At 42.0% G+C, this 16,564-nt stretch overlaps 1 protein-coding gene across 4 annotated transcripts; it reads right to left on the reverse strand.

Moving 5' to 3' along the window:
- Positions 1–1,805: 1,805 nt before the first annotated feature.
- On the reverse strand, positions 1,806–16,394 carry LOC119550743 (homeobox protein 2). 4 transcript variants are annotated; one of them, XM_037859659.1, is made up of 5 exons: positions 16,115–16,394; positions 5,943–7,112; positions 5,513–5,875; positions 4,514–4,651; positions 1,806–4,457 (listed from the first exon to the last, which is right to left on the reverse strand). In XM_037859659.1, exons 2-5 carry the CDS (start codon positions 7,110–7,112, stop codon positions 3,975–3,977), a joined length of 2,154 nt encoding a protein of 717 aa, XP_037715587.1. In that variant the 5' UTR covers positions 16,115–16,394; the 3' UTR covers positions 1,806–3,974. The 4 variants fall into 4 exon arrangements, with proteins under 4 accessions (XP_037715587.1, XP_037715591.1, XP_037715589.1 ...); XM_037859663.1 differs by having other exon boundaries at positions 5,513–5,842; positions 16,115–16,393; XM_037859661.1 differs by lacking the exon at positions 16,115–16,394 and adding an exon at positions 15,659–16,031.
- Between the last annotated feature and the right edge of the window lie 170 nt (positions 16,395–16,564).

The raw sequence follows: 16,564 nt of genomic DNA on the forward strand, positions 1-16,564 counted from the left end.
TTCACCTTTAAAAAAATCAGCTAATTAAATTCGTTATTATATCCAAGCGAAAAATATGGAATACATTCTCAGGGAAATGAACCAATACTTGCCTATAACATAACAAGACGACAGGCCTTGACAATTATTTTTAGAACGTTAGCTCTTCTTTTAATTGGAGTATATGGTTAAGATGCTATACATACGCACAACTGTAGAGAGGAAAGCTTGATGTGACCTCTCACATATTGTTATTTCTTAAAAAAAGTTCTCCATTCATATTTGGTAATCAACCCTTGCCAGCGAGACATATGTATCTGTTGCGGTATGTATTATACAAACTGCGCCGGCGTCATCATTTTGGTCGAGATTATAGAACCTTTCCAACCACTGTGCTGATGAGGAGTTTAAATTGGTCAATTACCAGTCAACCAATCCAGAGAATAAATGGAATAAATGGAACACTGGGACAGCGTCATCGGTAACAAAGAGTAAACGAGTTTATCTACCCTATGCGGAAACCTTCAAAATCCAATTCCTGTGAATAGATGGTAGACTTAACCAGAATACAAATTTTTTAGTCAAAATTTAACTTTTCCTTTTGCGGTGGCTCACATTTATTAAATAATATGATTGGCATTTATAATAACGATATATTGATATATAGATAAGTATTTATTGGCCAGTTTTTTATTCCCGTTACTTATAGAGTACACTGACCGTTTTTGACCTTTTGTGGTATAAACAATTTTTTTTAAGGAAGCACTTTTTTTTGTTTCTTATAGTGAGTGATTTTTTGATTATTATCACTCTTGTAGTAAATGAGCGATATATCCTAGAAATGGCCATCCCCGTATATCTATCTGTCCGTCTTTCCGTTCCTGCACAAATCAGTCCCTCAGCCTTAATATTATCGGGATGAAACTTTATCATTAGTCGTGTTTCTATTCCATTGAGTGTATAAGCTGGAACGGGATCGGATATAAAGTTTTCGTTAAAGCCTATCGATTGACCAAAAAAAGTTTGCTACGTTTGCTATAAATTATAGGCTTCAAACAGTGACGTTACTGTCACAAGTGACGCCATTTGGAGGTATATCGGCACTAACATCAGAAAGTCAACCAGGCCAAAGACCTTCATTTACATCTCCAACCATCTAATTCAAAGCAAAACCAACATCGTTTTAAGGCCGAGGTATTGGAAACCATCTACGAAAATTAAGAGATATAATGTTCAGACCGAAATGACCCGAGCAAAGGAGTTGTGATCTAAATTAGTCTCATTATAATATTGTTTCAGGGTTCACTTAAATCGATTGAAAATGGTTGTTCGAATAAAACCACATATATGTTTGTTTTGAACGAATGCAACATTTTTTGCAAATATCTCAAAACTTAAAAAAGTTTCAGAATCTATATTTTTACACATTGCGTTCCAACACTTTAAACTCTGTGGATTATTCTAAATTTATTTTTAAATTGTTTAACAGGTACCTAGAAGTTGAGGCATTTCTTTCTTTTAATGACAATACCAAAGGAAGTATTAACACATAAAACTAGGAATACAATTTTATTGAAACAAAATGTAACCAATTTCGAAAATTTTAAAAATAAGTTTTGTAAACATCGTAAAGCGAAATTTTAAAATTGTTTTAATATTTTAATTGCAAAATATATTTTTATTTTTCAAATATGCAGTGTCAGTAAGCGAGTGCACCCACCCAACCTAGCTGGTACACCATCCTATTCACCTCTGCAGTTTACGGCACTGTTAACATACCATAGAAGAACTGCTTTATGTACACTGCTTTAAATAAAACATTTTTATTGTTTGTTTTAAACCATTTTTATTTCTAAAAAATTAACATGCCTTTTCTGTTTGTAGCTATAATTATAATCACTAATTAAGTAAATGTTTTGTTTCTGTTCTTAATCCATTTGGTGTTTTAATTGTTTTCTGTTCTGTTATCGATTTAATTCTATTAAAATTTAACATGAAAGATCGCTAAAAATTGCTCAATTGTTACATTCAACGTTATACGCCTTTTGATTTCAAAATGGATTGATTTGTGTAACAACTTGATGGTATTTTATCAACAAAGTTAAAAACAAAAACAAAATTATGCCCTATGTGGTAAGTTACCGAGTAGTAAATAGTAAATATTAACTGAACACAACAAACCATTTTTACACGTGTGAATTGGCTAGAGAAGAGCAAAGTAAGGGGGTGATTGATTACCATATATTGCTATGTATTAGAAGTTGGGAAGAACGTAATGTACATAATGTGCAAGTGCTGCAGGGACCTTCTAATGTGCTAACGGATGAACAACAAAAATGATTAACAAAAACCTTCGACTAAGAATTAAAGCTAGCTAAAAGTACAGATCAAATAACAGTAGAAGATGGGAACTAAACAACGTGGTTGGCTTCGAATCCTCCTTTTTACATACATAAGCATTATGGATAAGTGTGTTATTTTCGCTAGAATTTGTGAACATCATGGACGGATGTTAATTTGAAGTAAAATTTAGCGCACAGTGGCGCCTTGCTGGCTGCATACAACCCGTGACGTCAGCAAAGGGGGTGGTTCGGGAGCTGGGAGTCGGGAATCGGGAAAAGGAGAGGAGAGGAGGGTCCTGGGATCTGTTTTCAAATTTTGATTTACACTAAAGTTAACTATACTAATCAACAGTTCCATGTCCAGTTGGTTGTTTGTACAGTGATCGCTCGTATCGTAGATGTAGATATCAGTATATCAGTATATGTATGTAATGCTATTATAGGCATCTAAGGCATAGTTTTGTCTAAACGATAAAGTTCATGTTACTCATATTTCGATTTACCAATTATTTACAACAATTTCGTATCACAATTGTAATTTTTGCATGTTTTTGTCTTGCTTGTTTAAAAAATGTTCCTACGCTCCAGTTGTATGCAAACTTACGAGCAGCACTGTGCGAATATTCGAAATGTTATTCCCCAATCGAAGAAACCCTCGATCGTTGTTGTTATTGTGTTACATTAGTTATTCAAACTAGGAGCTATGTAAAAGGTACGAGTATAATAAGTGAATTCATAATTCGTTAACCCTCTGCTAAGCTAAAAGAATCTGTATCTGAATCTGAATCTGGATCTGAATACGAATCTATATCTGTATCTGCATCTGTATCTGTATCTGTGTGTATGTCTGCATCTGGACCTGTGTGAAGGTGGCGTATATATGTAACCTGGCTATGTACGTATATATCCTGTGGTCTATATGTAAATATATATATATCCGCGTAATTAAACTTGCTGCTGTCGTATTAAACTCTGAAAACATAACAAATTTAAAGCCCTTCGCTGCAACTGTATAGGCATATATATCGGATGTATCTATCATGTATGTGTGAAGTGTGAAGTGTGGATGTTTAAAACCATAAACTGCCACCTTTGAGGCGAGCCTTAGCTATATAATGCACTAAAACCGACTTAAGCGGACTCGCGTTGACGCGAGTGTTTGCTGGCCAGTTGAACCGGCTGGAAATTATTGCCAAGTACTTAAGGACTAAACTACAAAACCTAATGCATAATAAGACTACATAACAGGGTTGGTTTCCGGGAAGGTATATATGTTCGTATATCCATCGCATTCCGATTTCGACTCTGCAATCTCGACTGTTCGACGTCGACGTCGACATCGACATCGATATCGACTCTTTAAGGGATTAGGTAACTACGTAGCTCTCATTTGATTTTCATACTCTCTGCATGCAGATCATAAAAATATGATGAGTTATCTCTAACTAACTATATATGTAACGTAGACGTAAGTGTAAACGTAGAACTAGATGGTAAGTGTATAATTTGCTCTGAGCTTAACTGTGTGCCTGGTTGTGGAAAATCTCTCAAAATTGAGCTAAGTAAATATTCTGAATCTGCATTGATTCCGCGGACCGTCCAGATCCCGAGCCGGCAAGCTCCTGGTTCCTACTTGCCGGCCAACTGTGGCTGCTATTGGTGGCTCTTGCTGAGCAGGTGCGAGTTGAACTCGTACACGTTGTTCAGCTGCTCGCCGCAGATGTTGCACCGCCACGGATTGCTCTCGCAGTGGCAGCCCTTGTGCAGGAAGTAGAGCGTCTCGTCGGGGAACTCGATGCCGCAGAAGTGGCAGGTGAGGATCAGCTTGCGGTTGAGCAGCAGGTCTCCATCCTGGCCGGTCGACGTGATCGTCCCGTTGCAGATGGGCGTCGAGCTGGCGCCATTGGCGGCATTGGGCGTCGCCGGAGCGGGTGGGCCACCCCCGGCTCCTCCGCCCCCGCTGCCGCCATTGATACCGGGCGATCCCCGACCCGATCCGTTGCTCAGGCTGTTGGACAGCACCGAGTTGTTGTTATTACTCTCCAGTGGTGTGGCGTTCCGGGTGATCCGGTTGTTGGCCTTTGCGCAGATTCGACGCTTGAGATCCTCGCGAAGGAGCGATTTCAGTGGCGAGACCTGGGGAAACTCCGTTTAATTATTGCTGGAATCTAGGAGGTTTTGTAACTAATTACCTTGATCAGTGAGGTGATTCTGTTGTTGTTGTTGCTACTGCTGTTGTTGTTATTATTGTTGGAAGCCTGTTCTGTGTCGCTGCTGGGATCACTGCCGTTCATCAGGTCCTTCTTGTCCATATCCTCCGCCATGGGCTCCTTTTGATCGTTACAAATTAAAGTTATGTTAAGTTAATAATGTTTTATATGCTGAGAAACGTTACTATCTTAGTTTAATTATTATAAATTATTGAGAAATAACATAACACTCAGTAAACAATTAGTTATTATTTACTCTTTTCTCAAAAAACCTTTAAGATATTTAAGTCAAAAATGAAAACTTAGTCGTAATTTTCCCCCCATTTATCTTATTTGTAATATGAAAATTCTTGGCTGGTTAAAAATAAAGAGCTTATAAATACCATTTATACCTACCATCAATACCAAATATAATACATAATTCATGGCATTTCAAATCATAAAATTGTTGTTGGAAATTAATTTTACAGGTCAAGATCAAACGCTAAATCACACACCAATATCTGTATAAGCCCTGGATCTCGGAAAGCTTTAAAAGCTAGCTCAGCCAAATTAGGTATGCAGTCTTTTGTGATGCACAACAGGTTTTCAAAATATTGTTCCGCCTTCGCATGCAGAGGAATTGCGGAGTCGATCTTTTGCGACTCGAGCATCCATACCTTGTACATATTTTAGCAATCAACTATTTTATTATACATTAAAATTAGATATTAAAGTGATTTTGAATGAGCAAAATTACTAAGTATTCTTAACTCTTATTTGTTGAAAGATCTTAGTTGGAGTTTTGTGTGTTCACTGTTCCGAAGTAACTTATTAGTTACCTATACCTTCGATAATTATCTTTATTCTCACAAAGCTGCCAATATAAATTCTCATAAAGATTTACACATGGCACTTCTGATAATCCTTATAGATATCCACAGTCAAATGCCAAGTGATGATCTTTGTCTATCGCCCCATCCTAAGACTCGTCAAGCTCACCTGTTTGATGGGTATCAGACTGATTGACGGCGTTATGTGGTTCTCGTGGTGGTGATGGTGGTGGTGGTGGTGCGGATGCTGGTGGTGGCTCTTGAGCCCACCACTCAGACTGCTGCCAGTGGTGCTGGATGTGATGGGCGTGGCCTTTGTGTTGCAATCCATGGGCAACTCCACCGGCGATTGCATGATGAGGGCTCGATCTTTCACCTTATCGCCATTGGTCTCGGCATTTCCATTGCTAATGGAGTTGCAGTTGTTGTTGCTCCCGCTAATATTGTTATTGTTGTTGGTAGCGCAGTTGTTGTTGTTATTGTTGTTGTTGTTGTTGCCCTGTAATGCAGATTCACGCCAAACGCAAATCAGCTAGTTTATTGTTTGTAAGCGAGGGGGCTAGTGAAAGGGATTGGTTGCCATACAGCGATCGACTTACATTAAACAACTCCGTATTGCCGCTCTCGCCCAGCGTCGAGATCTCCACGTGGGGCGTGAGGAAGTGCATCGGGGGCGTGGCATTCTCCAGGGACCGCATGGACTCCCCGCTATCGCTGGCCGGAGGAGCCACCTGTGGCTGCTGCTGCTGCTGCTGGGATTGAGATTGCACGGGCACGGGACTGAGTCCAGGTGGCACGTAACTAGCTGCCGCTGCTGCTGCCGCCGCCGACGCCTGGGATTCCAGGGCCAGGAGCAGCGAGGAGGTGCCGCCCGGTCCCGGGTTATCCAGATCAATGCCGTGCCGGTTGAAGAAGTGAATCCTCAGCGATTTCATGGAGCCCGCCCGATAGCTGCACAGCGGGCACGTCTTCACCAGGTCATGCTGACCCACATGCTCGTTCTGGAAGTGAGCACGCATCGCTATCTGGCGCTGGAAGCCGCGATTGCAGATCGGACAGTGATAGGGCAGCGTCTTGGTGTGCGTGGTGAAGTGCTCCGCCAGGTGGTCCTTGCGGAAGAACCTCTTCTGGCACACCCGGCACTCGTACGGCTTGACTCCCGTGTGCCGCATCTTGTGGCGGCGCATGTTGGCGCCGTTGGAGAACTTCATGTTGCACACGTCGCACTCGAAGACCTTGCGGGAACTGCTGTTGCCACCGCCTCCTCCCCCGCTATTGCCCGCGGGCGAGGAGCTGGCCGAGGAGCTGGAGCCGTTGCCCGCCTGGTTGTCGCCCTTGCCGCCCTCCATGTGGCCCAGGCTCATGTTCTCCGGCTCCTGCAGGTCCTCGCTCTTGAGGCGCGCCGATGCGGCCGCCGCTGCTGCCGCCGCCGCCTGACCCGCCAGACACTGGACCACATGGAGCAGCAGGGATGCCCGCGAACTGGTCTCGAAGCTGTCGCAGCGCTCGCAGCGGAAGGTCATGGGCGGCGAGTGGGGGCCTGTGCTGAGATTCGTGGGCGTGGGCGTCGGCGATCGCGGCTCCTGCAGTTCCGACTCGGAGGCGGATGAGGCGGCTTCCTTGAGGCTGCGCAGCGCCATCGCGTTGTGATGCAGCAGGGCCGCCGTGGTGGGCGTCATGTCCACAATGATGCCGCCACCCACCGTCGGACTGGGGTCCTTTAGGGCCAACTCCATGCCGCTGGCCGCCGTACTGATCGTTTCGGCCATCTGGAAATGCAAAAAATTAATGCTTTTAGTTCTTTCAACATCCACTCAAAGAAATAAGTTTGTTTTTATTATTAAGGAACATCATTAAGATTCAAAATGTTTCGCTGTTTTTTTTTTCACTGCAGATTTTATTTATTTTAAATGTGGAAATACTTAATCTAACAATAATAGTTAATTAAACCCTTAAATTTAATGAAATTTTTTTGAAGAAGTAAAATGTTAACGGTAGATATTGATTGATTGATTAATATTGATTAAGTATTTTCCAATTTAATCATGCAATTTAATACGTTTTGTGTTAAAATTGTGTCTTTGTACTTTACACAAATTTGTAATTCAAAATTTTAAAATCAATAGATATTTATTTTTAATATTTCATTTTTTTATAAGCGACGGTGCCGTTTCTAGATGTAAGCAACCGTTTTTTGGCACAGTGCAAATGAGATTAGTCCAGACCACGCCCGAAAATCGATGACAAGCTGTGGTTGCTATTTTTGCGGTTGTATTTTGCAGTAAGTTTTTGGCATTTCAAGTGCTTCCAACCCAAAGACCCAAGCCCAAACTCAGACTTCGACTCTAATAAGCCAAATTGGTGTCAGCGTCGCAGCTTCGTGGGATGGTGGCCAGGGGGGTAGGGGGTAAGGGGTAGGTAGGGGAACCTGCGGAGAATTCGCCAAGAACCAAACCGCCAACAGCCACACCGACACCGACCATTTTTGGGCGGCCTTGTTGCTGTAGTTGTTGCCGGCGTTGACGTTGACTTCGTGCTATGAAAATACCAAAGTTATTGGGGCCAATTACTGGTCTTGCAGGTGGGCAATCATTTGGACACCCAAACACACACAGAAACACTGCCCGAACCAGAGATGGGGACCACACCAACAAGAACCAAGCAAATCATTCAAAAGTTTGCGGCAAACACAATGGCACCAAATGGCATTTGGCACAAACATTTGCCGTTGTTTAGGCAAAACTTTAAAAAGAAATTAATTCTTCAGACCTGAATAAATTTAATTGTTGAAAATTTAGAAATTTTAATTTAGAGTAGGTCAGTTTGATAAGGTAATTTTAACAATATACATTGATAAAAAGTCGGTCTTAATTTTAAACATAGCCAAAAATAGAATTAGAAATAAGGCTTCATTAAAGCTCGAGGTTACTTCCCCCCAAAAAAAACGTTTATAATTAAAGTTTCGAGTTTCGTCCCATTGTGCAACGTCGGCTTAGTGACGCATGTCACCCGTCGCTGGCCCGGGTTTTGGCAATAGGTCAAATGTGGCTACCCATAGATAGTTATAGGTACGTCCACATATGCACAGGTGCGGATGTGCGGATGTGTGGGGTGTGCGAGTGTGCGAGTGTGCCAGTGAGTGTATATCGGGCAGCGTATAAATCATCATCCATAATCATTCGACAGAGCTGGCCAAGCTCTTCTCGCAGCTAATTTAATTCAACCTTGAAAGCTTGTGCATTAGCATTAGCCAGATCACAAAAGCCAAGAGCCATGGGGTTCGACCTCAGCCCCGACCAGCTTCCCTATGCCCACATGCGGCCAAAGAGATATGTGCGAGTGGTTGTGCATTTCTGGCCAGGTCAGCACTCTGAAAAATGAAATGTGTGTCGTAGGCCTATTTGAAGGCATCTACATAATCACAAATTCACTTTTTCGATGCTCCACGCCGCGCTGGCGAACGGGTTTTTCGGAACGAAACTTCTTTTTCGGGCCAGGCCACTTAAATGTTGTAAACTTGTAAGCATTAGCGGGCTGAGCACAAAAACCAGAAAACTAAAACGCTGAAAAACGCACAAAAAGTCGGTTTGCATTTTCAGTAATTATGAGGCGCTGTTGGCTTTGGCATTATAAATGCCATAGTTGCCAACCCAATGGAGTCATTGGGTCAAGTTTTAAAGTGCAACTGGGTCAGGCTTTATCATTATTATCATTATCGCCACCACCTCGCCATCGCCATCGCCATCATCATCATCGTAATCTCTGGCCAAGCGATGGCTAACATACGACCCAACCTGGGCTTTCGGGTCTCCAGTCTCGGGTCTTTGGGGTGTCCCGCATTTTCACTTGCCCGCCGTGCTGTTCCCAATTCGAAGCCCCGAAAGCCGAAAGCAAAGAAAATATAAAGCGTCGCTTGGGCTTTGAGCCGCTCTGGAAATGAGAAATGGTAGGAGAAATGCGAAATGGGAGCACACACACAAGTGAGCGACATAATTGGAGCGCCCTGAGAGCCCTTAATGATGTCGCACAGTGTCCACCGGTCGGGCGTGAAGGTGGGCCCACGTGGCCGGCTTATTTCGGGGGAGGGTCGCCAAAGACATATGGGGCCGAGAAATAGTGTTAAACAATAATTATCAAAAGAAATTATAGTTCCAAAGTGTTTACCATAGAATAGGAATTATAAATCTCTCTAGCGAACGAAATACTAAGAAAACTAAAAATATATTTCAATATATTTTGATATGATGTAAAAAAAAATTTAAGATTTTAAAACAAGATAAATATACCTAACTAAAAATAAAATTAAAATTAATATAGAATGAAGAAATCAATTTACAATAACTCAATACACATGACGGATAAGTAATATAAACGTTGCGTATGATTAATATTTTTTGAAATTATATTATATTGAGGGTTTCGATTTGCCTGATCTTTTGACAAATTTCAAGCGGCAGATCCTTAATTTGTGAGTATAGCTGGATCCTCCCAGCTTAACCACCCACTGTGGGTAGACAAACTTTAAAAAAGTTTTCAAAAAGTATGCTATACCTTTTTATAAGATCCTTTTATAATGAGAACTTGTAAACTTATTATTATTTTGTATTTCAAAAGTTGAAAACTTTTATAAATTCGAAATGAATACAATTTTAATTAAATATGAAATAATAAAACTATACCAATATAAATTTACAACAAATAAAAAAATAATTCCATTGGGTATAAGCATTTTTTCTTAGTTGTGGGTAATTTCAATAAATAGTTAAACATTTATTTCAATATTAAATACCTTATCAATGCATTGATCTAATTAACTTGGGTAAGCTTAAAATTCCCTATCGCTATCTTTAAGCCACTGTGCGTTGGCTTGTAGGCCAAATGAATCTTTTGCATAGCCTTAGGCCGCGGCGCACGATTCCCATTCAAATTTAAATCAAAAGCTAGTTTATTAGCATTGCATTGACCAGTGGGGATTTCGAGCTGCGGTTGTTGTTGCTGGAAGTTGTGAATCCGAAACGGAATGGGAGTCGGAATTGGAATTGGAATTGGCTTTGGAGTCGAAGTGGAAGTGGAGTTTAAAACGAAGACGAGCGCATCTTTTTGAAGGCGACTGACTTTCGAAGGCTGGATCTTCATGCAAAATAGACCATATAACAGATTTGACCTTAGCAGCGTTTTTTTCCCTTTACCGGTTTTCCAGCGTGGGATGGGCGGGGGGAGCGCCTTTCGTCACGCAACAAAATGAGTCAGTCGGTCGATGGAGTTGCCTTTGTTTTTGTTCCCTCCTTTGCCAAATCAATGAAGCATTCCCAAAAAGAAAAAGAAAATAACAAAAACAACAACAACAGGCGGGTAACATGTGCGTCGAAATGAGAACAAGAACAGAGCGAAAAAGAGAGAAGCGGGAGAGAGAAAACCACTTTCCATGGTGACACACTTTTATGCTACGTGCTGTTTTGCTACTTTTGCCGCTGCTTTAGCTGCTGCAGCAGCAGCAACAACAACGACCCGACTCCCATAATAGAAAGTGGAACAGGAATTTCCCCCTCTATCAATGCCAGAGAGCGCACGGCGATGATTTCATTTCGGTTTTGGCCTGGCCTGCACTCATTGCGAAACACTTGCCACGGCCAACAAGCAACGGGCAGCAGCAGCAACAACAACGCCAGAAAATCAAGAAACGGGCGAAAAAAAGTGGGGAAAAAATAGTTCAGTGGGAGCCGCAAAGCAGCTGAGCGAACTTTGGAGCTCTCTGTGTACAGCGCTCTCCTCCACACTGAAAGAAACAGGCCAGCTTTAAATGCGCCGGCTTAAGATATATTTATAATTATCAGACACCTTGGCATTACATGCAATATTACTAAATGGCAAGGGTGTTGGAATTTCATTTCCGAAGTTTACTCTTATATGCATTTTGATATTATCTATATTTAAAATTGATTATCATAACTAAACAATTTTTCTCTCCATGTGGCTCCCTAAAAGCAGCTGAGCGAATGTTGCATCTCTCTGTATACAACCGCTCTCTCCCACGCTCTTTCTCCCGCCCCACTCTCTCTCGTTCGGCAAGTGCAGCGCATGTCCCGTTTTTGTTTATGCTTTTCTCACACCGCTCTCCCTGTTTGTTGTTGCTGCAGGTGCATGCTTTTTGCTCTCACTGCAATTGCAATTTTGTGGCATTAGGCGCGTGAATTAATTTCTAATTGATGGGACCAGCAACCATGCTCTGCCCCACTTCCGATTCCCAGAGAGAGTCTGCCGCTCTGCTCTCTTTGGTAAGTGGCTAGCGTATAATTTTTGTTGTGTGTTGACCTAATTATACGCTCATTTTGATTCACTTGATTTTCTCTGCACACAAACACTGGCAAACACACAAACACACTGGCACGAACGTTTCGTCACTGCGACAAGTGGAGCAGGCAGCGACGCCGGCAGAGGCAGCAGCTTGTGGCAGCGACCGTAATTTCTTGTGGTTACTGGGACGCAAAAACAAATACAAAATATAAATAAGGTGGGATACACCCCCTCGCAACTCACACTAGCATGCGTCTTTTTATTAATTGCATTCGAAGATCTGCCAATAAATTCCCGGTTCCGAAATTCCGAAAATCCGAAGAACCGAAATACCGAAATAAACTGAACCGAACTGAATCCAAACTGCAATTGCTGGTGGGAATGGAATTAGATGTGGAAGTCCCACCAACTGCATCTGTATCCGTATCTGTGTTCGTATTCTGTGTCTGTCTCCGTTTTGTTTGGGACGGAAATGCCAGGGCTGGCGTCCGTGGGGGGGCACTACTTCAGGTGAGTCAGAGTTCAAAGGGGTGGGGGATCCAATAGTTATTAGCTACATTTATTTCTGCACTGAGAAAATTTGTTAAGCAAACATTCCTTTAAATTTCATCAAAATAACAATTCCCTTAAATGGAGGGCACTATATGGTTTTTTCATACAATCATACAATCAAATATTAGGCTTTTTTGTGATTAAAAATATAAACATTTTTTAGAAGAACAAAATTGAGCCTTATAAAAACGTTTGACTACATCAAAAGCAAATTAGAAAATGTTAGGAATTGATTATAGTTTCAAAATTACGATTTAAACCATTTATCAATTCAAAATTCTATGTACTTAAGTATTCTAAAATCAATTTATGCACTTCGATTGACCACACACAATAATAAAGATTCAACATATATGGAGTACCAACCCAAAATACTACTTCTTCTGAAAAACTGGAATGTTCTTCTTTAAAATCGTTTTAAAAATGTCTTGAAAGGTTAAGCGAGACACCAATTCAAACATGAAATTCATCTGTTAGCTAGAAAAATCGAATCACCGAATCGTGATCACCCTAATCATTTTTTGGAGAACTAAACCAATCTTCAGAAACTCAAATCTTTGGAAAGTGTCAAACATTTAAGCTTTAGTTATAAACAAAAATCATATACATCTATTTACCCAGACTGAAAAATTTTAATGTTCTTTAAAACCGTTTTAAAAATGTTTTGAAAGGTTAAGCGGGACACCAATTCAAACATAAAATTCATCTGTTAGCTAGAAAAATAGAATCACCGAATCGTGATCATCCCTAATCATTTTTCGGAGAACTATAATCTTTTTAAACTCAAATCTTTGGAAAGCGTGGTACATTTAAGCTTTAGTTATAAACAAAAAACATATACATATTTGCCCAGTCAACTACTGTTTGAAGATCTTCGTTTGGGGGGAATGCTTGAATTTGAAGGCCTTTTTTGGTGGGTTATTCTCCCATGAAGTGGATGTGGATGTGGATGTGGATCCCCCTTGGCGCCAAACACCACTGGCGAAGATTTGCCAATCGCTGGCTCTCCGGCACAAAGCACCACTACACCGATGCGGTGCCCAGAGAGCCGCCACTCACTCTCGCACACAAGCACACGAGAGCACACACAACTCAACCGATGGCACAGAGACACAGATCAGCCGCAGCAGCAACAACAAGACGCAGCAGAATTTGAAATTAGGTCAACAGGTTTGGCTGCTTGTAGTGGTGGGCCAGTTACTCGAGCGTATGCCGTCGTCTTTGCCTACGACCTCGGCTGTCATCATCGAGGGGGGTGCGGGGGAGGCCGGGGGAGTGGGGAGTGGGGATGGAGGCGGTGAGGGAGCACCAGCAGCAGCACCAACAACATCCCAGCTAAAGCTATCGCCGCCAACGCAATATGCGTTCCGTTCCGTTCGCTCGTCGTTTATTGCACCACAGTTCGTGCAGTCTGCAGTTTGCAGTGCAGTTTGCCGTTGCTGTGGGGGAGATGCACTCGCACACACAGCCGCACAGGCACACACATCCGAATTGAGCACACTGCAGTGTGGCTGTGTGGGTGGGTGGGTAGCAAGGGTGTTGGGTGGTGGGTGGTGGATGGCAGGCGATAGGCGGTGGGAAGAGGGTTGTCCGCCCGTCACTGTGTGCGTGTGCTGCATTTGGGGAATGAGCCAGGGATGCAGAGCATCATTCTAGCATCCCATTGCAAGAGACAAATTTGGGATCGATAAGGGGGGAGGAACCGAAGTCAAACACCCACAGTAAGGCCTTTTTAAATGAATTTTCTTAATATGTAAGCGATAAATACTTAAATACTTAATGTAACCTCTTACAATGGAAGTCTTTGACTCATTAGTTGATCTATAGTTCTGGCTTGGCAACAAAAAAATGCAAATGTAATAGTTGTAAGGGTAATAAAAAGCTATATAAAATACATTTCCAAATGGATCATTCCTTCCATTAAACACCTAATTTACCTTCTATGTTGTGGTAAAAATGATTTAGTTCACCAACATACAAATAAAGAAAACCAATTTACAAAACATAGCAAATCCTTTCTAAAAGCGTTGAAACCCACAAACCCAATTCTTAACACAATGTTATAAAGAAGTGAAACTTTTTGTGGCGGTCATTAGTTTCTTCAAACCAATTCTAAGTTAAACCATTTTAGAAAACTTTACAGAACGACTTTAGCCGACCTATTTAGTTCTTAGATCAACTAAATAGAGATATTAAATAAAGATATTAATTATCCAGAATTAAGTATACTTTAAATAAGTTTTAAAAACTAAGCTTTGGACCAAATATCTTTGTGGGAAAAGCGTCATTTCATGGTTTCCGTTTCAGCTATTTTAAAACCATATCGGATATAGAAACAGGTGTGACTTGTGACTGCCGTTTCAAAATGCCCGAACCCCTTCTTGAATGGGCAGGTAGCAATCTTCTGGTTGGAAACTGTTGCGAAAACGCGCATATGTTCTGAAATGGAAACTCAACGCGGAGCCGACTGGCGAGACCAACTCGAGTTTCTGATTTGATTTCGATGCAGCCAAGAGATTTCCACATACTTCTTAGTTGGTTTCTGTGTCACAATCACACAGACGAGGTGGATGGGGCGGAGGAGCGAGGGAAGAGGGCTGCAGACGGGTATGGGGACGGGCCAAGTAATGAGCTCCCAGAGAGCTGCAGCCATCGCCATCGCCATCGCCACCTGCAGCAGCGACGGAGGCGTCGCAGCCACCGAAGCCGGAGCAGATAATCCCAGTAGAAATTGAAACTAGCTGCGGCAGGTTTAGAAACTGGTATAGAAAAACGCCAGCCACAGCCGCAAAGGCAGAAACAGCAACAGAAACAGCAGCACACATAGGCAATCGACCTTGTAGGAGTGTATTTTGTCTTGGAGCATGCCCGTAAACTGGGCCAACGCGATTGCACTGAAATCAGGTGGGCGTGACGTAGGTAAATACAGTGCAACTCCCCGATATTGGATTCGCGGTAACTCCATATGCGTTTGTGTCTATAGGGCAACAGGAGGTATGATTGTGTTGAGAAATATTAAATTAGACACATTCTAAAAAGACAATCAAATAAGTGGAGTGATCTGACCTACCCCAATAACATAGGGAACTAAAAAAAAAAAGTATTTATAAAATTTGAGGAAATTATAATATTTATATTAAAACAATGTATAAAATATTGTTATATTTATGATTTTAAAGATTAAATAAGCGAAAAATTGTATTTCCCTAATGATACACCCTCTATTACAAAACTATTATCAAATGCTTAAAAGTCCACTCATCTTGAGTTATTAAAGTGACAGATGGTGGGGCCGCCTAGGGAAGTTTGACTGTATGTTGGCCAATAAAAGCGTTAGTGTGTGCGTGTGGGAAAGCTGGCTGTACCCTTGGCGCCCATTAATCCATGGCGGAAAATCCACGAAAATCTGTCGCAATCCGACAGATATCCGAAATAGCCAGGCGCTCGCAGGAGTTTCGTAATTACATACCCGCTAAATAAAAGAGCGGCAGCCTTGGCTTCTGATTTTCAGTTTCTTTTTCTCGGTCTCTAGCTTTTCAGCTTTTCAGTTCTTTGGTTCTTCGGTTTTGTTGTTCAGTTTTTCAGCTTTTCAGTTTTTTGTTGCTGTTGTTGTTTTTTCGTTTTTTCGTTTTTACTTAGCATTAGCACAGCTGGAGTCTTTTGCAATGCTCTCGAAAAAAAGAAACGCGCTGGGTGTTTGGCAATTTTAGATTTCAAAATACCACAAGGTGCATTCTAACACACACACAAAGGCACACACACGGGCACACGGGGCGCTCTCTCGCTCTCCCAGACACACACTAGGGCACTATTGCAGTTCTTGGATCTATGTTTCTCAATGGATTCCATGGAGCGGGGGCATTACTTTTGCAATTTGCAATTTGCGTACACTGCGGCGGAGTCGCGGATTATTCAACCAACTAACCTCCCACAAAAACGGCAACTGGAACACAACAACAATCGCTCTGGATGTGGATGTGGATGTGGATGCACTCGAAACAACGCGAGCGCGAACGCGAGATGCCGAATGGATATGGATTCGAAACCAAACCGAAATCGAAATTACGCGCAGCTCAAAAGGGCAAGAGTTAGCTTTGGGCCCCAAATAATAATAATAATAATAACAACAATAATAATAATAAAACTGTCAGTGGACAACGCGCGCTCGGAGGCCACATCCGAATGGGCCAAAAGACGAATCCACTCTGAGCGGATTCGGATTCGGAATCGGTATCTCTCGGAATCGACTCTAGCTCCGCCGACGCTGGCTGCCCGCGTCGCTGCCGGCGTCGCTGCCGTGGCGCTCGGTGAAACAAAAACAACTCAAGCGATTCCGATTCCTCAAGGCCTACTATTTAGGCCAAAAAATAATGTA

Source organism: Drosophila subpulchrella, chromosome 2R, assembly GCF_014743375.2.
Source record: "Drosophila subpulchrella strain 33 F10 #4 breed RU33 chromosome 2R, RU_Dsub_v1.1 Primary Assembly, whole genome shotgun sequence".
NCBI classification, from domain to species: Eukaryota; Metazoa; Arthropoda; class Insecta; order Diptera; family Drosophilidae; genus Drosophila; species Drosophila subpulchrella.

Coding starts and splice junctions, on each gene's coding strand:
- LOC119550743 (XM_037859659.1), bottom strand. CDS start 7,112: ATGGCCGAAACGATCAGTACGGCGGCCAGCGGCATGGAGTTGGCCCTA. Junction 5,876..5,942: donor GCAATACGGAGTTGTTTAAT/GTAAGTCGATCG, acceptor ACAATAAACTAG/CTGATTTGCGTTTGGCGTGA. Junction 4,458..4,513: donor GAATCACCTCACTGATCAAG/GTAATTAGTTAC, acceptor GAGTTTCCCCAG/GTCTCGCCACTGAAATCGCT.